The 23,713-nt window shown below is 38.9% G+C and overlaps 1 protein-coding gene across 19 annotated transcripts in view; it reads right to left on the bottom strand.

Annotated features, from left to right (window-relative positions):
• eya1 (EYA transcriptional coactivator and phosphatase 1) overlaps positions 1-23,713 on the bottom strand; it is a 91,151-nt gene that overhangs the window by 8,507 nt on the left and 58,931 nt on the right. For 11 of the 19 annotated variants that reach the window (XM_038287759.1, XM_038287776.1, XM_038287762.1 and 8 more), the window contains 6 exons: positions 23,464-23,650; positions 22,704-22,846; positions 21,953-22,036; positions 15,775-15,864; positions 404-462; positions 142-302 (listed from right to left, as the gene is read on the bottom strand). In XM_038287759.1, coding sequence (XP_038143687.1) covers positions 142-302; positions 404-462; positions 15,775-15,864; positions 21,953-22,036; positions 22,704-22,846; positions 23,464-23,650 — 724 coding nt within the window. The remainder of the gene's footprint in view (positions 1-141; positions 303-403; positions 463-15,774; positions 15,865-21,952; positions 22,037-22,703; positions 22,847-23,463; positions 23,651-23,713) is intronic. The other 8 variants (XM_038287763.1, XM_038287767.1, XM_038287761.1 and 5 more) reach the window with 1 other exon arrangement.

Below are 23,713 nucleotides of genomic sequence, written 5' to 3'. Positions count from 1 at the left end.
AAATGCCCCCCCCCCTCCAAAAAACATACACATGCACTTACTTAAATGCCCACACAGAGAGGGCACACACTCGCACACATATGTACAAAATCATTTCTAGCCAGCAGAACTAAGCACGGGGCACTGCTTGTTGGGGATTACCTCCAACATTATTTTTGTAGGTGGTGTAGATTTCTTTTACTCGTCTGTAGCGGAAGGCGAGTTTTCTCATCCAGTCCACGCCTCCCCGCACGCCTGTGGCCAGGCAAAGGTTGGCACTCGTAGCTGCTGCGTGGAAACCATCAGCGCTGAAGTTATATGTACTAAAATAAAGACAGAGATAGGATCTGTTAGCTCAAGCTGCTACATTAATGAGTGTTTTCTTTTTAACCAATTATGAGAGATTTGAAGAGATGTTTGAAACCTTAGATCCTGGCCATTATCGTCTGAGGACACATCATCAATATGTACCTGGTCACATTCCTGAAACACAAAACACAATTATGTTCGATTATAAGACTAATAAAAACATTTTTTCCTTTTTTTTGTTTTCATTTTTAAGCATTGTATAAACTCTCAAGTGAAGTCCTTGTGCACTTTGATATTGTTTGCTCAGTTTTTGCTGCTGCAGGTTTTAGTTTAATACAACAGTTTCAATGAGACTTAGATAGGAAGGTTTGATGCACTAAAAAATTATTGATATGTTTTTTAGTTTGAAAGACACAATTTTGTGACAACCAAAAATTTGTTATCCGTATTTTCTTTATTTCTTTATTAATTTATCTTTTATCCTCAGAGCTTGCATAAGAGGCTTGCATTAGAGAACTTCTGGATGATGGAAAAATTGCCATTTTGCTAAAAACTATTTTATAGTTTTTCAAATCAAACTTTATCTGCGACAGACTGGTGACCTTTATCCTGCCTCTTGCCCATAGAATGCTGGACATGGGCATCGGCCCCACCTTGACCAAAAAATCTGATGAACAGAATAAAATACCACCTAAATAAAAATTAAACAAAAGATCTGAGCCTGCTACAAATACATTGCTATGCAAGCTGTAAATATGGAAGTTTAAAATGTTTTTTCTTTCCATAAAATATGGATTTTATTTCCAAAATCTAGATTTCGAAATGATGAATTTAATAACAAGGCTTGTATGATGCTTCAATTTTAATTCATTAGGAAAATCTATATTATGTAATTTTAAGTGTTTTCGAAGTCAGACTGACACCAATCTAAATTAAATGATTTAGTGAGAGTGGTTTAAAAACAGGAAAGTAAAGTTTTTATTTCCACATCTGTTTTAACCACATAGAAACACACATCTACCACATGTTACAGAAGAAGAAGCTTTGTTTATCTAGTTTAGGGGTTTGGGGGAATATAACTGACTACTTTAGCACTAAAAGGCAAGAGATTACTTTAACCTGCGTCTGTCTGTGTATTTCTGAAAATATGCCAGCTATAGTTCCCCTTTGCGGTTGCCTGGCTTGTCTTGGGAAGGTAGAGGGATCCTACAGCTCTGCACTGATTCCACCGTTACACAGTAACACAATCCAGACTTTCTGGTAAATGTAACCTACTAGAAAAATTGAACCTGATGCTAACCGCCAATGAAATTATGACCTCTGATTGCTGCTGCGCCACACACCAACACTGCCCCAGGGCTAGTGAGCCAGCCAGCCGGCCGACCGGCCGGCTAGGAAGCACAGGATGGAGCAGGCAGGAGAAAAAACTTATTAGTTTTCCATTTATAGGAGTGCTTTAGTGCCTATCCCATGCTTTCCCCCTCTCCATATCATCATCATCGAAATGTGAAGTAATCTCGCCTTGACATTCAAATCAACACATTTCACGTGAAGCAGAAATTACTCAAGTGTACCTGAACTATTCATTTGTGCTTAAAGCAGCAGAACAGAATGGGAGGTTGAGCAACAGAACTGTTAAGAGGTGAAGGTTTAACATTTTTCAGGTATCAAGTTCCAAATTTGATTCAGCTAGAAGAAGCTGTGATTAGCAAACAGAAAACTGGATATTACAGTAATGGAGTTTCTTTCCAAATTTATCTGGAAAAAGTGCAGGCTTTGAAAAGGGAAATTAACGGCCAAACATGTCAGTTTCACCTGTTTAAGATTATGCGAGAAATAACAATTTCTCATGGAAATCGATACCTGGGCAAAATCATTTTTCCTGGTTTAAAGTATGAAAAATCCATTTAATTTTTTTTTAGCTTTTTAATTAAGTTTCATCCGGTTGTTAAGACAGCCAAACACAAAAAGGACTTCCTTGTTTTAGGTCAGTCTAAGCGAGGCCAAACGCTGACGTTATTGCATTCCTCTCTAATGCTCGAGCAGGGTAAGGGTAAGGGCTTTGGACCGTAAACCTTTTTTATTTTACTGGTTCCCCTCTGAACAAATTTTTCATCTCCCTGGATTTGTGGAGAGAGGGAGGGAAGAGCGACGTGAGGAGAAACTCAAACCAGCTGTTCTTTAACAGAATTAAAATCTTGACCCCCAACCCCAGCTCTAATGCAGCCATTCTCTCGCCAAGTCTCTCCCAGCAAGCCCTAAGATCCAAAGAGGAAAAGACTTTGACCCTGTGACCCCTCCTCCTCCTCTCTGAGGCTCCAGCACCCCGATAAGGGGGTGGAAGGGTAGAGAGGAGGAAACAGAGGAGAGCAACGGGTAAATGCTGGGAGTCCAAAGTGACCTCACATGGAGCCAGCTATGAGCTCTGTGTTCCAGAAGATGGACTGCCAACTAACACTGGTGGGGGCTCATTGCTCTGTTGTTCTAACATGTTTCCACTCGCTTGCAGATCTTTAATAGTTGAAGAAAGCTTCAATATATCCCATCTTGAGCACCAGATGACTAAGTTATCCACTAATGCCCACCAGAAGATAACCTCGATGTTCTTGTGCATAATTATTTAATTACTGGGGGCGTCTCGATTTGTTTAGGGGAAGAAAAGCAGCTCGTTGAGTTAAGCTCTCAATAGCGCCTGCTTTAAAATACCCCCATTCTGGTGCAAGTGACTGGAATGTCTCTATTATCAGGGAATTACCTGCCAATTAATCAGACACAATCTGTCAATAATCAGCTCCTGTCACCTCTTTCACGGTCGGTGAAAGAGGTGACAGGAAAGCCATTTTCTTCCCCACAGGACTCAAAATTACATGGTGTCTCCTTGTACCCTGTTGACAATAGCTGCCCATGTTTGTTCTCCCCATGTAATTTGTTTCTTTCAGAGTGTGACAGCCAGCATGGATCAAAACAGATATTTGAGAGCAATGTTTTTCTGTGTGCCAATTATAGACCCATTTAAGTTCCTAAAGCCAAAAGAACCCCAAACACATACATATGGCACAGTAATTAGGCCAAGCGCAGCCGCCATAGCTGTAGCCTGATTATGAATGATTTTTTATGGACTCAAAGCTAATAAACACATAAAAACCTCAACAAATGTAAAGCATTTCAGACTCAAAAGGCCAAGACAAATATAAGAGTTTGAATCTACACATTGAGTTTTTCCACTCTCTTACTTCATTGCTTTTTGTAGGTTTATTGTGTCCTAACTATGAGATAATTCCTAATTTAACAATGGTCAGGGTTTTGGGACCTCCAACATAGAATTTCCTCTGTTTGTGTGCACACAGAATAAAAATGGAGAGGCTTGCTGGAAGAATGAGTAGTACTCCAGGAATTACTTTTCCCAGCTGGGGCTGGTATAAACCTCCTCACCAGCTCCCTGTGAAGACTGGAATAGCTAATAGAGGAGGTGGCTGCAGGGAATGTTGTACAGCAACCCATACACATTCTCATTAGAAGCCACTTCTGAGGGGCTCGTAAACACCACACAGCCATGAAAGATGCAGTAGAAGTGGATTCAATGGAAAGAAAGACTTTAAGGGGTGGGTTTTACTGTTCGGAGTGTCATTTGAAATTTCACAAATTAACACTTGGTGGAGAACCTGCAGGTAAAACTATGTTGTAAAATTTAGAGGGAGCCTAGTAAGGGTACCTTTAGTAGCAATGTGTGTGATTAAAATTCTGTTCTTTGCAGAGGAAATCTACAGATATAAATTATCAGTTCTATTTCCATTACCTGTTTTTTTTTTTAATAAAGCTTTGTCCTACACTGATAGCCATTTGGATTCCTTCTCAGGAACTATGACATAAGAAGATACAAGAACAACAGGTCTGAACGATGTCAAAAAGATGTGTGATTTAAATTATTTTGGTGAACATTGCAATGACTATTGAACCCAATTCTCCTGACTCTTCTTTTTATCATCATTGCACAATGTCTGCAATAGTATAAAAGTTACACCATTTTAGTTACTGAAAAAGTACATATGGTACATTCATCCCAATTAGGGTGCATCTACTGTAACTAACCAAATAGACTAAAGATATGCAGAGCATATATATGTTATCAAAACCACACCACAGCAGTCCTTTGAAACTACTGTACTGTACTGAAATTATGTGCTGAAGGTTCTCAGTCATCCAGGTCATAGTCATTCCGTAAAAATTAAAAAAATATCCACTGGACTTGGTTTCCAAGATTTGAAGACGTTTCGCCACCTCTCCAGGAAGCTTTCTCAATTCAAATGTCTGGATCCGCAGTGAGTTTGAGTCTTATATATTTATATATATATATATATATATATATATATATATATATATATATATATATATATATATATATATATATATATATATATACTGAAATTATGATTTCGATCATGAATTATTTCTTGCTAGTTAGCAGTTCATAATGGCAATTAGCAAAAGTTAGCATTGCTCACATGAGAAAAGCAGCAGTCTTAATGCGTATTCCTTGGAGAATGAAGAACATTACCCTAAATATCAGATTACCAAAAGGGCTGCACATTTCTAAATACAGCATTCTCTTTAACGGAGTTCAAAAGCTAAAAAAGATCATTTTTCTTGTTTAAGGTATGTCCCAAACTTCCAAAATCTCATATAGTTGAGGGACTGAACCTTAGAGATTTGCCTGCCCGGACAGTAAAACCTCATTGTAAAAAGATAAAACAGAATCTTCTTGTCTTAGTAACAATACCCACACCAACAAGTAATAATAGCAGAGGTTGGCACTTATTTATATGCGCATTCAGTGATAAGGGTTTCCAGTTGGGCTGAAAACCAATATATTATAGTAAGAAGAAGATATTTAGGTGATCTTTAACTCAGAAGGTGTGAGAGTAGAACACATATTTGTTAGCAGGATGGAAGGTTTTGTAATGTTGGCAAATGGGGACAGTCTTCTCTTCTTAGGAACTTTTGAACATTGTTATTCCATGGAAGTCCCTTTTTCTCTCTCCTCACCAAGCAAATAGGGGTTCCTCTAAAACCTTCAATCATCACTAACTCAAACCAGATGTTCCTACTGTACCAAAGAGTGAAGACCCTCCATGAGAAGGCACTGCTACTGGTCTATCAAAACACTCTTTTGTTTATTACTTCAGTAACATTGCTCTAGTTTAATATCTTCATTTTCATTTTCAGGCAAATTTTGTTCTTGAATGGAAAAAAAATTTAAATAAAAGCAAATAAATCCCATAAGAACCCAGGACAGGATGCTTCAGGCTTATGATGGCTCCATCTCTCTATTGTTCACTGTCTTCTTTTTCTATCTCTGGCTTTCCATTGGAGTGCTGAAAAGAAGGTTATCAAAGCCCTCTTTGTTCCCTGAGCATCTGTCATTAAGCAATCAGTGATGACGGCCTGAGTCTTCCTGTAGCTCTCAAAGGGCTCAGAGTGGTGACTGGAACAGTCAGAGGCATTGAGAAAAAAGACAGGATAACTACGCCAAAATACATAGACGCAAGACCACGTTGATTTTGTTTTAAAGCTGTTTTACCTCTCTAAAGGACTACTTCATTGAGATACAATGGTGCCGACAATTAGGATACAAGCTCTGCCCTCTCTTCTTCTGTCATCTCTATCAAGTAAGCTGTAGCTATGATGGGGTGGAGATGGGAGGTAAAAGCATTAGAAAGAACAACAACATTCATGGCAACATTCCCTGAGACCCATCAGACAACATAATGGCATGTGAAAAAAGCTCATCCATGGTTCGCAAGTCCTTCATACTGCCACTCTACCGGCAGAGGCTGTCATCCTACCCCCTCCCACCCATGGTCTATGACCCCCAGCAACTTCCTTGTCCGTTCCCACCACAGGTACCCCTGTCTAGAGGTGGGTGGAGGAGGGCTGTGATTATCTGGGGGTCAAACACAGGATGTAGGCAACAAAGGGAGAGTTCTTCAAACCCAACTTCATTCCAATCCACAATCTTTGCTTGAACAGTCACGGAATTCAAACAGCAGTGCCAAACAAAGCACAGGTACAGAGAAGTCTATGCTGGTTTTACATGAGGGGTGGGTGATGGTAGGGGGTTCCCAGAGCTGGGAACGGGGATACAGAAAGACAAACTGTATTTCAACACAATGGGCCTTTGAAGCCCTGTTTCTGACTAGTAGGAAAAAAAGAACAACACCACACGCTTCGCAGGTAGGCAGTAAATTAGTTATGTTTGATAGACGTGCTGCTACTCATTATTTCCTAATTTTGGCATACTACATCTAAACCACACCTCAAGGCAAGCAACAGTAAATGCTGTATCGAATCTCTGTCACTTCAGCATTTTCTCCATACAACACCTACCCACAGAGAAGCCGTTTGTTCTTGCCAAGTTGAAAAAAGTCGTGTGAGTAAATGCCCCTTTTTTCCCATCAAAACCCATGTTAGGCAGGTGTTCTGTCTCCTGTTTTAAAAGATTATTAAGAAATGATCATTTGTCATCAGACAGTAATGCAATATTTTCCATGCACCCTCAGCCCTGATTGGCGTGTGGCTGCTTTGGAATCAGGGCAACAGGGCTGTCGTGATGTGAAGCTCAGTGGAGTGCTGACTGACAGGGTGGCTTTAAAACCCCCACATTCTGTCTGTAGTCTTTCCAGAACACATCAGAGGTGCAGCCTTGAAACTTGTCGGAAAAGCATGACAGAAATTCTACATCCGTGGCCAGGAAGGCAAATACGCACATGAGTGTATTGACTCAGAGAAGCATATCTAAAAGAATAAAGTTCCTGTAAAAGTGTGCATCCCCCTCAAAACTTTTCACATTATTTATATATATATATATATATATATATATATATATATATATATATATATATATATATATATATATATATATATATATATATATATATATATATATATATATATATATATTTCAGACTTCTATCTGGTGTAACTCTCATCAATAAATACATAAAAATAAACAAGTCTGTACAGCTTTAAAAGCGTATTGGTAGCTAATCACTGGAGCAACTTAATATCCAAATTCAAAGAATAGCATCAGGTTCCACCTAAGACGGAAAGAAAATCACAGAAAAATAAACCATCAGGGAGAACATAATTAGAGCTACCACTCTTATGGCATGGAAAGCACAGGATCTGGCAGTGGGCCGTTAAACTAACAGAACAAGTCCAACCTAGAAGGCTCAGGAGAACCATTCGGCCACGAGGCAAAGGTAACCGTGCGTTTCACTATATCCCTCATTAACAGTCAGCCTCTGGGTAAGAGTGACAGAAGAGGTTTCAGACCAGCAAATATAGGCTGGGACCTATAAATGGGAGTCAGAATACAGTGCTGCAGGACTGTGTGTGCATGTGGGTGGGTTCATGAGCAATTGTAAAGTAAGTCTATGTCTGCAGATATGAATTTGCAGTGCCACATGTTAGAAAGACTTAAGCTGTAAGTGTAAAACATAGAAGATTCTATTTAAAATGTTTCCACCTTTAAAGACCTTTTACCCTTTACCCCCCCCTCTCTGAGTGTTTTGCCCCCATGCCCTTTTTCTCGAGACAGGAAGGGTTGTTTTCTCGGCAGCCCTCGTACCCCACTGAGAGGGGATCACAGGGGGCTCTGTAAGCCAGAACAAGGCCCCTGGTTCCCACATGCCGCTCAGCATTGGACTGCTAGCTGCAGTACACCTATAGTAAACCCCCCCCTCCAATGACCGAAGCAATGGCAGAGCTGTCAGTCTTCCCAGCAAGCTCAGCCTCAGAGGGCTTCATTATAAACATCACCTCAGACCATCAGTTAACTCAACTCTGTCATAGGTCTTTTAGCTTGAGAAAATGTACAAGATTTTACAATCTACACAATAAATCCTCTGTGAGGAATTTCTACACAAATCACAGTGACATTGCTGAGAAAAAGTATTCATATAATTTTTTCAACATTTCTTCACATAGCCACATACTTCAGTGCATTATAATCTATAATCTGGGTTTATTTTATAACTTTAAAACCTTTATACTTAAAGGTGTCTGATATTTGGCTCATTTCTCACATCAACTCACATCAACTTAACCATCTACCCTGGTACATATATATGAACTAGGGAGTACTTAGGAGTAAATAGGTATTGTGGAAATTTATAAATATAGATATTGAACTGCCTTAAATATGGGCTAATATGCGCCTGATTTAATGCCTATGTTGTGCATTAATCAGCTATTTATTCCGCTCTCGGACGTGGTCTCCCTTCTGCTCTGGAGCAGCAGGATACTGCCTGTCAGTCTCTGAGAAATCGTTGCTGAGGTTTGAGCCTCGGTCTATTGAGGTAAGCAGCAAGAGAGTAGAGGAGTAGAGCCCTGATTGAATAACACGCCAAAATATGCCACTTCCAGAGAAGCTAAACCTCACTGCTGGTTGCTTGAGGCTGATTGGCTAACATACTTAAGGATTTTTGACTGACAGTGGCCAGACAGCGAGGAGGTTTTCTTCATGAGTCAAGAGGGAAAAGTGATCATTCAGTCATAACGGTCATCTTATGCTAAACATTTGCCATGGTTTCTGGAGTTTATAATGTCAGAGCGCTTCACAACAGCTATTTTCAACCATTGTAATGATGTGTTTTATGTGTTTCAACAGTTGTTAATGCAATATGGGATGTTTGGTTTTAATTAACATCACTGACCCTCCTCTGTTTCAGAGAGCAGCAGCTGCCACTGATATATTGCAATATATATATATATATATATATATATATATATATATATATATATATATATATATATATATATATATATATATGGCCTGATCCATGGCATGATGCTGATAGCAACTTGTCTGACTGTGGAGGTTTTGCGTTCAATGCAATGTGCAGTTTAGATTTTTCACATTGCTTTATTTGTGGCAAGAGTAACAGTTAAAGCTTTCTTTTCTTAATTATAATATTCTGTTTACCCTTTATGAAGACATTTTTTTAGTAAACACAGCTAGAGCTGACCTGTCAATGAATCTACCACCTGAACTGTTGATTTCTCAAGCTCCTCCAGAGCTGCCATGTAAAATATTGGCTGGTTAAATAATAGTCTCATTGTCTAGCCAGTAAATGGCCATGTCAAACCACGCTTTAGTTATTTTTTTGTAACTAAATCCTGCTGTAAACATATTTACCAATTTAGCCCTGGTTTGTTTGGCCTTGGTCTTTATCTTGATTTTCTCACAAATGAGGCCTGTAAGTCATAATTTTCCAAATGTATTTATGCTAAACTTAAACTATACAAAGTGGACAGCATTTATTAATTAAGATACATTTAAAGATGGCTGGATTTTATCAAGTGGTATTAAAGTAAAGGGGAAGGAATATTTCAATGGCTGGTGGAAAAAATAAACATGCTGCAAATACAATTGGCACTGCAAAAACAAATCAAGACTAAAAGACATACACAAGCCAGTTACAGAAAATATTAAGAAGCAAAGTGCAAATGCGCTGCAAGCACATAAATGACAGCAACAAAAAATAATATACAGCTAAAAAATGCTGCAACTAGCAAGAACATCTGGAAGTTCAGAAAAGAGGCAAACTGGTTCAGTATAATGGAAATGCTTCAGATTGCTATAGGGCGATGATCATCGACTCATATGGAACCAGATCATAGACATTACTTTAAATTAATGTATATTGAGCAGATCCTTGGTAAATAAATATAAAGATTTACACCCAGAGGTCATTTAGAGGGGAGAAAGAAAAGGCAAGTCAAGTCATTAGTGTATCCTGTTGATGTCATTACCTCCTAGAGGTCGGTAAAACTTATGTTATGATAAGAAAGTCTGAAGTATTTTACATTGCATTTATTGTATTATAGCATAATTTATATGTTTGAGGCAGGTTTAGCATTTGCAATACGTTTGTGTATTCACAGCACATTTAGCCTTTGCTTTTCTCTATTTGTTTCTCTACTGCAGCTTTTTTCCTTTTCAGACCGCAAAGGAAAAATCCTCTGGTGTATTTGTGCCCTGCTTGTATTTTGTAGTAATTGTGTATTTGCTGTACATTTGCACCTCCCAGTTAAGTAGAATAAATATTTACAGCACACCTTTCAGGTTTTTATTTGCAGTTAAAAAACATGTATAATGTGATTTTTACTGAACAGCTATGCACTACCTTGTGCTGGTCTGTCACACAATATCCAAAAAAGTATACAATTAACAAAACATGACAAAAGGTTAAGTTGAACGGCATTATTGATATTATTTTAGCTTCAATATGATAAAATGTATGACATATTTAAATTTAAATGCATGATTAGTAAAACTGTGATTTATAATAATTTCTACTTATCAATGATGCCATCCTTGATTAAGTAAAATTAATACCGCAGGAATCACATCAATAAGAATTATATTGCCTTGAATTACTTTTCTCATACTTCCTTCACTAAGAGCATTTCTGATAATAAAAAAAAAAAAACTGAGCTGATCCTATAATACAACACCCGTCCTTTAAAGAGCTGAGCGGCAAATGGTTTTAGCCAGACAATCGATAAAGAGATTTGCAAGGGGAGTGTGCAGATCTCTTTATTATGAGCCTTTATTAGGAGTCTTTTGTTAAAGCTGTTGTATTTTTGAGGCTCACCTTAAAAAAGCAACAAAAGAAAAAAAAAAAAGAGAGCTGATTCAGAAAAACTTTGGAGAAAATAGAGGGAGAGAGAAAGAGAGACATAAGGGTGAAACTGATCCCTGTTGACCCCTTCGGCATGCCCCCTTTCTTTTTATGACTTTCCCCCGAATCATCACTCACCAGCTCTATCAACACGGGCCGGCCTCCACTCACACACATCCACACTTGAACACACGTAGAACATTAGCTAATGCTTGTGCCTTTAAGGTCTCCTTAGACTGAGGAATTTTTTTATGCTTTAAGGTGATTGTTAAACTCCAGAATCCTTTGAAAATGTTGAAGCTATGATTTATATATAAAAATATTGCAAAACGAGACTGTAAAAATTATTTGAGGTCTTTATACAGAGGCTAGCCGTGTGAAAACACGGATGGACTATTCAAACACTGTTTGGCTACTAACTCTGCACCTGTGTTCCTGCACAGCCTCTGGGGTCTCCCTTTATGGCTTAGACTAAATTAGATGGACCAAATGCATTTCTGCACATGCTTAAATACATAACTGCTGCTGACTGCGGTATTTATAGTGGGACTCTATTTAGCACTGTTTGAGATGGTGGACTGTAAATCAGGGGAGAGGAAACACAACTGGTAAGGCGTTGCTGAGAAATGGTAATTAACACTCAGATAGGCTGGGCTTAGTTTAAGGCTGGGGCTGAATATGCCTTTGAGAGAAAGTCACCTCGACTCTAGAATGATTATTAATGACAGTCATTGAAGTGTCTGCAGAGTTTGGTCGACCTGAAAAGCGTCCCTTGAACTCACCACAGTTAGCATTTTCAATCATCACAGTTTAAAGAGGAAAAGTCGCTGAATCTTTAAAGTGTCTAAACACAATCTAACAGTTTTCTTCCTGAGAGAGAGAGAAGAGAAAATACACACGCAGGGTTTTCAAATCATTTTAAGGAGTCTAAGCTGCCAATTCGTCTGTGGGCACATGAAAAGAAATAAAAACACGGGACAGATGTTAGAGCAAAAACCACATTCAAACGTTGTCACAAACTGATTTTTTTTTTTTCAAATGATTGGGGCACATCTATTAAATAAAGTGCAGCTAGATGGGTATAATACAGCCAGAGCATGAGGAAATATTTAAACAGCCAATTGGAGCCAATTAACTTTGATCACAGTGACTGCATTTGGAATCTTTGTCACTTGTCCGTCTGAAAGAGTTTGCACATATTTTCCCGTCTCCTGGCTGACTGTTTGAGTATTTTCTTTTCTCTTTTTTTTTGACAGGCTTTTTTTCTTGTAACGCAGCTGAACTTGGCGGTAAGTAAGTAATGAGACTTAGCAGACTAGCTATAGATCTCTTCGCCCTTAAGTATCAAGGAAAACATTTCCCCTTTTGTGAGGTAAGCAAATATAAGGACACTAAAGAAAACTAGGGAGTCATTTAGACCAGGGGGAAGAAATTTGGATAAAAAAGTAAAAACATAAAAAAGTACTACAAAATTAAACTAAGTTGAGCAAAACGTTTTAATTAAGTTTTTAAGCTTATTTATTTGTACTAATATATAAAAAAAAGTTTTCCTTTACACTTCTGGTCCTTTTCTCTTTCTCTGAGTATTCATTTATATATAAACATATATGTCTACATTTATGAAGGAATATTGGGATAACTACTGCAAAGAAATTTACAGAGTTTTCCAAAATAATTCAGACCAGTTAATCTATTTCCCATTTTTAACATCATGACAACATTTATTATACTTTGCAAAGATTTTACCTAATAAACATCTGAATTACATGCTCTCCATACATATTCCTCCATTCACCCTTAGAGGCAGTTAAAGTAAATATTTTGTCCTTTTTTTTTTTTTGCAAAAATAACTCAAGATCAGTTAGATTAGATTCTCAATTGGATTTGGGTCTTTAAGTTTGAAATTCCACACAGGGGTAAATTTAAACGTCTTGCTTGTTGGCTCTGCTTGTTTCGGGTTAAGGTAATTTCCTGCAGTCTCAAAAATACTGCTGCCTTTAAAATGTGTCCCTTAACTGATCTGATGGATCTACCTCACAACCCTGAGTAGAGCTCTACACTTCCCCTGCCAAAGAAATGACTCCACAGCATAATGCTGACGCTGTTGTGTTTTGAGGGAGATGTGCTGTGTTAGCAGAAACGCCATTTTGCAAGTAGGCCAAAATGTTGAAAACTCTATTTCTCTCTTTTCTATTACACTGTCATGTTCACTACCTCAAGTATTTGATATTACGCCATGATTTGGGTGAATACTAGATACTGACTGGCTTAGGGCGTCCATTAAAAAGAATTGAAGGACACCTATAAAAAGTTCTGGTTAAATAGCATGATTGTTCTAAATAACTGTTGGGTCAAACGTTAGTTTGAAATGGCAAGACTGTAGACAAAACAAGAGGGTTTTATAATTTCCTTTTAAAACAATTTTATCTGTGGACTTGACTCACACAAGCTGTAAGAGATGCACTTTCCCTCTTGCAGCAGTAATTGCAGAAATTAAAAAGGGGACGGCATTACACATTCAATTGTCTTGATGACCAATTAGGATTGCTGATTACAAAACAGCAAACACTTTCTTCCCTTTTTTAACATCTCCCCATATGGTTTATATTATTGTACTTCATTTTATTATGTATTTTCAATGCATTTTATCTAAAGTGTTTAGTTGTATGTTTTCCTGTGACTTTTAAAAAATTCTTTCAAACTGTTATTATTGAGAGCATCTTACAATCTTTAAATTATATTGAAATTCCTCTGTATATTGGTTAATCGTTTTTAATTCATGATTTTTTAATATTTTTCTTGTTATCTACTTTCCTCAGAAATATTGTGTTACAAGAGGGGAACCTTTAACCTGTCTGCCTGGAAACTAATAAATCCTCCCTATATAAATGATAAACTTAATCTTGTCTGATAATTGTTTAAGTGCTGATTTATTCTGACAGAAGAATTGATTCTTTCTGATCGATAAAGGGCAGGAGGAGAGCAAAATGCTTTATAATTCTCTGAAAACACATACAAATGTTCAAATCTCCGCACAACCTCTGCCAGCCGATCTTCAAACTAAATATTACATAACAGTTCTCCACCTGAAATAAGGGGTGGGAGGCAAATTCATCTGAATCCTAACCAATAACACAACTGTTCATGGGCACATACTGCAAAAAAAAATAAAAAATCTTCCCAGATGCTGCTGAGAACAATCGGCGAGAACCACCAAGGTGAGGCTGCAAGGACAAATTTGCATCATTTTTTTTACTTCTCATGGAGTATGTAGCAGCCTTTAGGCTAACTAAAAGTCCTTCAAACTATTCCTAACATTTGTTTCCGGCTTGTGACTCCTAGGACAAATTAGAAACCTAGAGGAAAGAGCATTTTCCATTGTTGGCCCTTAGCTGTCGAATGCTCTGCCCCGCAATATACACATGTCCCAAATCGCATCTTAAGACTTTCTTTTATTCTCTGGCTTTTAGCATTACATAAGTTGTGTTGTCCCCTTTTTATTTTATTGTTTGAAACAGTTTTATTGATATTTATTGTTTTATACTGACCTTGTTGTGTGTGCAGCACTTTGCAAATGTTTTGTCATTTCAATGTGCTATATAAATGAAGTGGATTAAATTGGATTTAGGAGCTCTCTTAAGAGTTATGGTAATTTGAATAGCTTTTATTGCAAAATTACATGAAAACCCCTTAGATAACATTAATGAAAGCTAATTTTAGTTTTAAGATTGTTTGTGAATATGGGCTTAGGTTTTTAAACCTTGTGACTAAAGCTCTAAGCATCCTGGTCAGATGGGGGAGCTCCATCTACAGGACGCTGCGGCAAAACTGACGAGATTTGAAACCTGTACCAAGATTGGGAAATTCTGAGAGGTCTTTGTGATGCTTGGGTTTGAAAACAGTTTTTTCATCCACACACATACATATACTCGTTTTGCTATATGTAGTGAGGACCATTGTTTGACGGCCATTGGCTTCAACATTTTCTGTGCCTTGACCCTAAAGATAACCCTAAACATACTCATCCTCACCCTATAAAAACCTTAGCCCTTACCCTAACCATTAGCATAATATCTTGTGAGGACCAGCAAAATATCCTCACTTTACAACAACCGGTCCTCAATGTGACAGTGAAAGTGAAAAAATGGTCCTCACTCTGATTCCTTGACAGGTAAACACGCATACACACAATTACGCATTTCTTTATTTTGTCTATTAGATAAAATATTTTTATATAACAAAGTTTCAAAATGTGTGAAAACGTCTTCACCAAACCATAAACCTACCCCTCCTGATCTATGTATTTCTTCACCCCAAGCAAATTTTTTAAAAAGTTAGACAAAAGAAAAAGACCCCTAAGAGAGAGATGGCAGGGGATTCTCTGCAGTGATAGAGGAGTTTGTGGTGTAGGAGGCCAGTTACACCAAGCACACAGCATGACACACTGGCAGACATGAGAGCAACAGAAACATTAGAGCCTGACAAATTGCACTGGCTGCCATGAAAGTGGGAAAGGGGTGGAGGCGGGGGCAGGGCTGGTGACCCAGGAGACTGACAGCACATGTAAAATTCACAGTATCCCTTGGGCACTGAGGTAATACCTCACAGCTATGGGGGATAACTGAGAGACAGGCCTATAAGCAATACACAGTTGTTGCTTCTTTTGCTCAAATTTGACCCATTTGGATTCTGTTGGAATATATCTATGCCTCTGCACCTTTTAAAACCATATCAGCGTAAACAAAGGACATGTTTGCATATTCAACTAACAGAGGAGCAAAGCGCACCCACGGAAACTCACCTCTAAGTCGTTAAAGAATAAGTGTGTGTCTGCCAAGTTGAAGATCATTTCTTCCATCCTTAGTCCTAATGATACAGAAGTTGGAGGGTCCTTAAAGACACAAAAATATCTAAATCAAACAAAGAAATCATTAGTTTTAAAGCGTTTTCTCTTGCACATTAGAGGGATATATATATATCAAATGCAGTAAGTCATGATATTTGCCCTAAATCATTCAATTAACACACAGTCCCCTTACATTCCACCGCAGGCTTGTCCCATAAAAGAAGACCTGAAAGTTTTCTGCCCTTTTAACAACCCTCTGAAAAGGACCAGAATAGTCATCACAAAGGCCACAGACTTAAATGAAGGTCATAAAAATGGGTCTCCTCTCAGGAAGGATAGTTGATTTAAAAGAGCTGGGTCACAGCCCAGAATCATAAACAGCAGCGTTCTTCACATATTTGTGCAGATGCACCATTTGATTCTCTAGCTGATATACACTATATTGCCAAAAGTATTTGCTCACCCATCCAAATTATTGGAATCAGGTGTTCCAATCACTTCCATGGCCACAGGTGTATAAATTCAAGCACCTAGGCATGCAGACTGTTTTTACAAACATTTGTGAAAGAATGGGTCGCTCTCAGGAGCTCAGTGAATTCCAGCGTGGAACTGTGATAGGATGCCACCTGTGCAACAAATCCAGTCGTGAAATTTCCTCGCTCCTAAATATTCCACAGTCAACTGTCAGCTGTATTATAAGAAAATGGAAGTGTTTGGGAACGACAGCAACTCAGCCACGAAGTGGTAGGCCACGTAAACTGACGGAGCGGGGTCAGCGGATGCTGACGCGCATAGTGCGAAGAGGTCGCCAACTTTCTGCAGAGTCAATCACTACAGACCTCCAAACTTCATGTGGCCTTCAGATTAGCTCAAGAACAGTGCGCAGAGAGCTTCATGGAATGGGTTTCCATGGTCGAGCAGCTGCATCCAAGCCATACATCACCAAGTGCAATGCAAAGCGTCGGATGCGGTGGTGTAAAGCACGCCGCCACTGGACTCTAGAGCAGTGGAGACGCGTTCTCTGGAGTGACGAATCGCGCTTCTCCATCTGGCAATCTGATGGACGGGTCTGGGTTTGGCGGTTGCCAGGAGAACGGTACTTGTCTGACTGCATTGTGCCAAGTGTAAAGTTTGGTGGAGGGGGGATTATGGTGTGAGGTTGTTTTTCAGGAGCTGGGCTTGGCCCCTTAGTTCCAGTGAAAGGAACTCTGAATGCTTCAGCATACCAAGACATTTTGGACAATTCCATGCTCCCAACTTTGTGGGAACAGTTTGGAGCTGGCCCCTTCCTCTTCCAACATGACTGTGCACCAGTGCACAAAGCAAGGTCCATAAAGACATGGATGACAGAGTCTGGTGTGGATGAACTTGACTGGCCTGCACAGAGTCCTGACCTCAACCCGATAGAACACCTTTGGGATGAATTAGAGCGGAGACTGAGAGCCAGGCCTTCTCGTCCAACATCAGTGTGCGACCTCACAAATGCGCTTCTGGAAGAATGGTCAAAAATTCCCATAAACACACTCCTAAACCTTGTGGACAGCCTTCCCAGAAGAGTTGAAGCTGTTCTAGCTGCAAAGGGTGGACCGACGTCATATTGAACCCTATGGATTAGGAACGGGATGTCACTTAAGCTCATATGTGAGTCAAGGCAGGTGAGCAAATACTTTTGGCAATATAGTGTATATCGCTGTTTCACCTGAAGTCTGTCTGACATGTTGGCTGTTTCTGATTATAACCAAGAAAAAGTAATGCTAAACACAAAATACAAACTTGCATAATATATAATGTATGACTCTTGCTGTGATGGGAGTATGATCCCACAGTATGTGTGGTATTACCTTAAGAATATTGAACTAGATTAAATGGTAAAAAAAACTAACAATATGTTTATTTTTGCTTTTAAAAAAGATAAAAACTATACTACGTGCATTTTATTTAATTCTAGTGTTAGATTTGAACAAATAATAATAAAAAAGAATCACATTTTGTCATCTAATTTCTGAGATGTTTTTTTTATTTACACAATGCGTTTGGATTAACTCTCTAAACAGCAAATTATCTTTAGCAAGTAAAGGTTGAAAGAAGACAATGGCTGTCTTTTCCTGCAGCTGGGGGAGATCTGCATTTAAGTCGGACCAGAAGCTGGGATTACCGAGTTAAACCACCTAAAGACACACCTGAGCTCTCCGCTGATTAGCTGTCACACCCCACAATCCTTATGTTTTCACCAAAATGACAGAGTGCAAACCACACAAGTAGAGCTCAATCCTCCCCTTCTCCAGGCTTTCTCCTTCCCTTCGGCTTCCCAGTTTGAATCAATCTTTCAGTAGGAATTCATCAAAAACAATTAGCCCCCCTCCTTACATCAACAAGCTACCTCCCTCTTCCCAACGTCTGCCGCTGCTGGGAGATTTAGCGCTATGGACGGGTTCGGTGGGAAAAGGCCATCCTCTCTGGTGCAAGTGAATCCTTTCCAATTAAATCTAAACAATCAGTCAGTGAGAGAGTTAAGAATACAAGCAGGCCAGAAGGCCAAAGTGCTGCTGCTGTCACTGCTGCACAACCACCTGTCCTGAGATGTCACTGCGTCCAAGGGGGGCTCCCAACATCCACCCTCACTCCCTCTGAGCCCCTTAGCAATAACACCACCCCCACCGACACACACATCCACCCTTACCCACTTGGAGCCCAAGCTTTAGCCTGCCCAATAGCAGCACAGCTGGCCTCAGCCATCAGCTTTATGGGGGTGAATGTCTTGATGCCAATTAAAAGGGCTGATAAGAAGAGTGCTCTGTTTATGTGTGTATGTGGGAGGGTGGGGGGGAGTTAGAGAGAGTGGCTGGGAGGTCACAGCAAGTAAGAGAAAGTGTGCATGTCAACTCGCTCAGATACTCATCTATTTATAGTAAGCTCACAACAGCAAAGAGAAAAACATTGTAACTTATTTTTGTTTACACCACTAAGATAGACATGACATGACTGACAGATACGCAGGAGGACAAAGAGGAGGAAAAAAGGCTGGTTGATAAAGAAAAGTGATAGTTGTTACTTAAAGAGGCACCAAACATTTGCGGTTTAACGGTGTATGCTTTGGGTTGGTTTGCATGTGCCTGATCAGACAGTAGGATAAACTGAAACAATTTGATGCTCAGATGAGTAAGCAATTAGTAGTAAATCCAATCAGTTTGCTCAACCAACAGTTATCTCTTGTGTGAACGCTGCTATTAAACATGATTGGAGACTTACACAGAAATGCATGTATACTTTTTAAGGCGATACATGTCTGGACCAAGAGACATCAACTTTCCCCTTTGATGAAAAGATGTGCCGTTTTGAAGTCCTTTAAGGCAGGACAGAAAACTAGATTTCCTATGAGGGTTGCTTAATAAAAAAAAAATAATAAAGGTGTCTATTTGAAAGTATTTCCGACATTTTTGATATGTGTTGCCCTGTTATCAAATATGAAGTGCTGCAGCAGTTCCTTCCTCAACCCTAAGCAGTTCCAGGGAGCCTAGTCCTTGTGAAGCAGTACACTCCAGCAAAGGATGTTTACATTTCCAAGTCTAGACTGGAAATCATTCAAGCTCACCATTGATTTTTTTTTTCTATTGGCTACCTTTGGTTCATTTCTTTCACTTTGATTGTATACAAAAAATAAATAACATTTTCATATTTGAGTTTGACTTAACTAGGCTCCAGTTTAAAAAAAAACTTAACTATAAAACTTGAAATAAATAGAAAAGTCGCAAAAATGGTAAAAAATCTAAGATAACTCTGCATGGGTTTCTCTGTTGTCTCTGTTGCCATTTGGATCTATCCTTAAAAAAACATCTGTTATGAATATGTACCCATGGTCAATAGCAGCTTTACTTGCTGATAAGTTAACAACCTTTTGAAAGAGAACACAAGACTTTCAATGGATAACAGGAAGGCTACATCTATAAGAAAATGTGTTCTGATTCATCCTTTTAAGAATTAATTTAACTGGTCAACAGTGTTCATGGGAAAGCACAGAGAGATTGAATTCTATGTCATATTAGCTACACTACTACAATATATGCCAGTAAAGACATTATTATCCTTTTGTCTATTTTTTTTTTTTTTGTGGAAAACTGGTGGGTGTCTAAAGAAAAAAAAAGTGTAAATGTGTCTAAACTGGGCAAAGAACTAGAAAAAGAGGGAACAAAGGGGAAAACAGGGAGACAGAGAGAGAAAAAGAGAGGGGCTTTAGAAGCTGTCACATCCCATATGAGCTCTGATGGAATGGGCCCTTATGGAGTAAAGAGTGTTTCCTGTTTCAGAGGAGCCCATTGCAGAACCCTATGGGTCTTTGCATGTCAGTTGCTGTGTGTGTGTGTGTTTGGTGTGAGTGCCCCTCATCATGGAGCTAAAGCTCCCTAAGCTTTAGCTCTCCCAATACCCAGCATGCAGGCCTGAGAATAAAGTAAATAAACACTGGAGGGTCGTGGGGCAGCCCTCCTTCACCCCAGAAACAAAACACTGCCCCCATCAAACACCCCCTCAATACTAGAACAAAGGCAGAGAGCAGGAGCGGCAGACATTAAGCTTTCTGACACTTGAGAAGCAATATTTCATTTTTTGACTTCAAAACCCAGTCAATTTGAGATGCTGTGTAAAGACTAAATCAAATGACACATGGATTTATTGATGACTTTACTATGAACAATAACCCTACATGCTCAAGGAAAAAAGCCCCACCTATGACCCGGACAAAACCATGAGAATATAATTCTGCCTTATTTCCCAAATAGTTTGTTTTTAAAGTTTAAATTTAGAGGAGCAATTTAAACGAAACAACAAATAGCAAAGCCTGGAAAAGCAAATTCTTTATCTTATGAGAATACACATTGACCTGGGTAAGAAAGTGACCTTCTCCAACAATAAATAGAGAGGCACCAAAATAAAAATCAGTTGCTGACCAGAAAATGCAGATTCCCAGCTGGATCTGATCTGACTACTGACTGGGAGTTTTATTGGCACAAACAAAATTCAGCCATTGTTTTAAATTGGTAAACAATTAATAGCAATGTATATTTACCTAGTGTTTAAAACTAAGTCAATAAAAATGAAAAGCCATATACAAGTCGGTTTAGTTTGAATGAAAACATTTCCTTCAAATACACAGTTATCTTCTTTTTAAGCGATGCATAGTCTCCTCTTTTAAATTTTAAAACTTTCTCTTTACAGTAACTCAACCTTTCTGCTAGCTAACCTTCCTCTGCACAGAAGCTTGTCACCATTGGGTAAAGGTGTATTATTGCACTAACCTTAATATTTAGAAATACAGAGAACTTTGAAATGACCACTAATGTAGAAAGATTTAGCTAGAAATTAAAAAATTGTACTTTATAACTTCAACTGGGTGAAAGATGGGTCCTTTGAAACGTTTGCTGTAGGTAATACTCAGACTAAAGGCATGTTAAAGTTTCAAAAGTTTCATAATTTTTCCTTTATTTTTAAACACTTAAAGTTTTATTATATATTAAAATCAGGATCAATTAGTCAGCTTTTAGAAAAAAACTAGTGTTTCAAAATGAGCCACAAAGTTTTGATAGGTGCATCTCTAACAATAAATATGTTTGTCAAGGTTCATCAACAAATATGTACATGTATATTTAAATCCAAGCTAAGGCAGGTTTAAGAGAATCTCTCCATTTTAATCTGGATCAAAGCCATTTGTCGAACTCAGCCTCCTGGTGCGGTCACCAGGGAGATCCCTGCCTGAAAGGAACGAATTGAGAAGCACTTAATTAAACTAACAATGTGGGATTTCTGAAGAAGAAAGAAACACTCAAGATGTGTCAAGAGACAGTCAGAGTGCAACTGTTGCAAGCTTCTACAGCCAAGCCCTGACCAACCATGCATAGCTCCAACAGCTGCAAAGAGGAGCCAAATACTTGCCAGGCCTCATTGGACCTATTAAAAAAAGAAACAATTATCTGTACATCGAGTTCAGCTCTGTCAACTTACTATGCGCTAAGAGCAAAGTGAATTTTATCCCTTCGCTCAACGGCCGTTACCACATACTGCCCCTTGTTCTCTCCTTTCAATATTTATACATTTTTGCAGATAAAGTGCACTGCTGCTGCCAGGGCCTGATGTCACTCACCCGTCCGTATCTGTTGGCATAAGACCCCGTGAGCAAGGAATGGAAAACGATGATTGTTTCATCCAGGTCCCAGATGAAAACTCGCTGGAGAGATGGCATCATGAAATGGGGTGGGAGGTTGGGAGAAAGACAAAGAAAAAAAAATAGAGAGAAATGAAGAAAAATCAATGGTGCACTCTGTAGAGCTGCAAGGTGATCCTCCTGGTCAATAGGCCAGCAGCGTATATTTGTGTGCCACAGGGACCGGGATCCATTTGCCTGGACTGGTCACCGCAACAGTTCTCTCATCACCCCACTACACACATTCCACCCTCTTAACCTTTACATTAGCTTAATCAATAGTGACAAACTAATTTACTCAATATGTTAACACACCATGACGTCAGCAATATAACGGCATTTAGTATCCTTATTCATATAAAAAAGGTATTAATGAGAGTTTTTTTTGTCTTAATTTGAACACCATCATTTAGTAAGTAGTTCAAGGACTATGACATACATTATCTGCACTGATCGCATTACAGTGCCTTGTTGTTTATTTACAAGTTATACACATGAACTTTATATATGATATGTGTTGAGTCATATATTCCACACTGCTTTTAATAATTTATTGATAGTTAAGGAACTCGCTGTTAAGATTTAATGCCCATCAAGTGTTTAAGTGGCAGCCATAAAGTAAGTGGATTAACATCTATGAGCTTCAGACAGGGTGAGGCTGTCTGTCGCCAAGGTAGCGGGCTCATCCTACCTCAAGGTCAGAGTCGGGCGGTGGTGATGGGTTGTTGTTCCTTCTTCCACGGCCACGTGACTTTCCATCCGAGGCCCGGCGCAATCGATCTGAATCTGAATCTTTAATGGGGTTTGATGGACTGTGGATGGTGCTGTACTCTGCTGAAAGGAAGGAAAGGCAGAGGAAGGAGATTATAAAAGGGAGCACATCAAAGATCAGCTGCTATTCGCTACTCAAAAAAAAAAAGAAAAAAAAAGATGTCTGATTGACCATTTGCCTTTATGCAGGACAGACTGCCTCCTGTGTGAGACATTTTTCAGAGAGAACTGATTTAGAAAAGAAGATAAACATATGATAATTCACTTACAGAACAGAAAAGCTATTGTGCACTGCCCTGATTAAATAAACAACAGGGTAACAGAGTGCAGGCCAAGAAGACATTGAGGGGACTTCTTTTATCTTAACTGGATGACTGCGTGAAACGATGTTAAGTTAAAGCTGGCCGCCGTCTGTGTCGTTTGCTGACAATTTTAAATGCAGTCACAAAATTTGGATTGACTTGCACAGATGCAATCTTAATTGCCAGGTCATGAATTAATGTCACATGAAATTACAATGAATTCCACATCTGATTCCACTTTAGGTTCTTTGCTTTTCCTTTTTTTCGATGCCACACTGTTTTTATGTAGTAAGTGGATACGACAGTTGTTCGTTTATAGTTATTACTGTTATTTTAAACATATTCTCTATACCATACTGAATCAGGCATAATTCTTACCTGCAGGGTTGTCTGTAAGAGCTTGGCTGGTGATCCCAGCGGGGGGGTCCTGGAGAGTATATGTGGTGGTGGTGGAAGGGGTGCTGGGGCTGGTGTTATTACTTGTCATGTAGGGTGAGGTATATGGGGAACTGTTGTAATACTGAGCATATTGGCCCTGGCCAAAACCTGGATAACCGGGGTAGTCCTGAGGAGCAGTGCAATAGGAAGTATGAGAAACATGAAAGTTAAAATCTAAAAAAGACAAGAA

Source organism: Cyprinodon tularosa, unplaced genomic scaffold (assembly GCF_016077235.1).
Source record: "Cyprinodon tularosa strain WSP-4 unplaced genomic scaffold, ASM1607723v1 ctg245, whole genome shotgun sequence".
Lineage (NCBI taxonomy): Eukaryota > Metazoa > Chordata > Actinopteri > Cyprinodontiformes > Cyprinodontidae > Cyprinodon > Cyprinodon tularosa.
The sequence above is the reverse complement of the archived record's forward strand: the minus strand, read 5'-3'. Positions and strand labels throughout refer to the sequence as shown.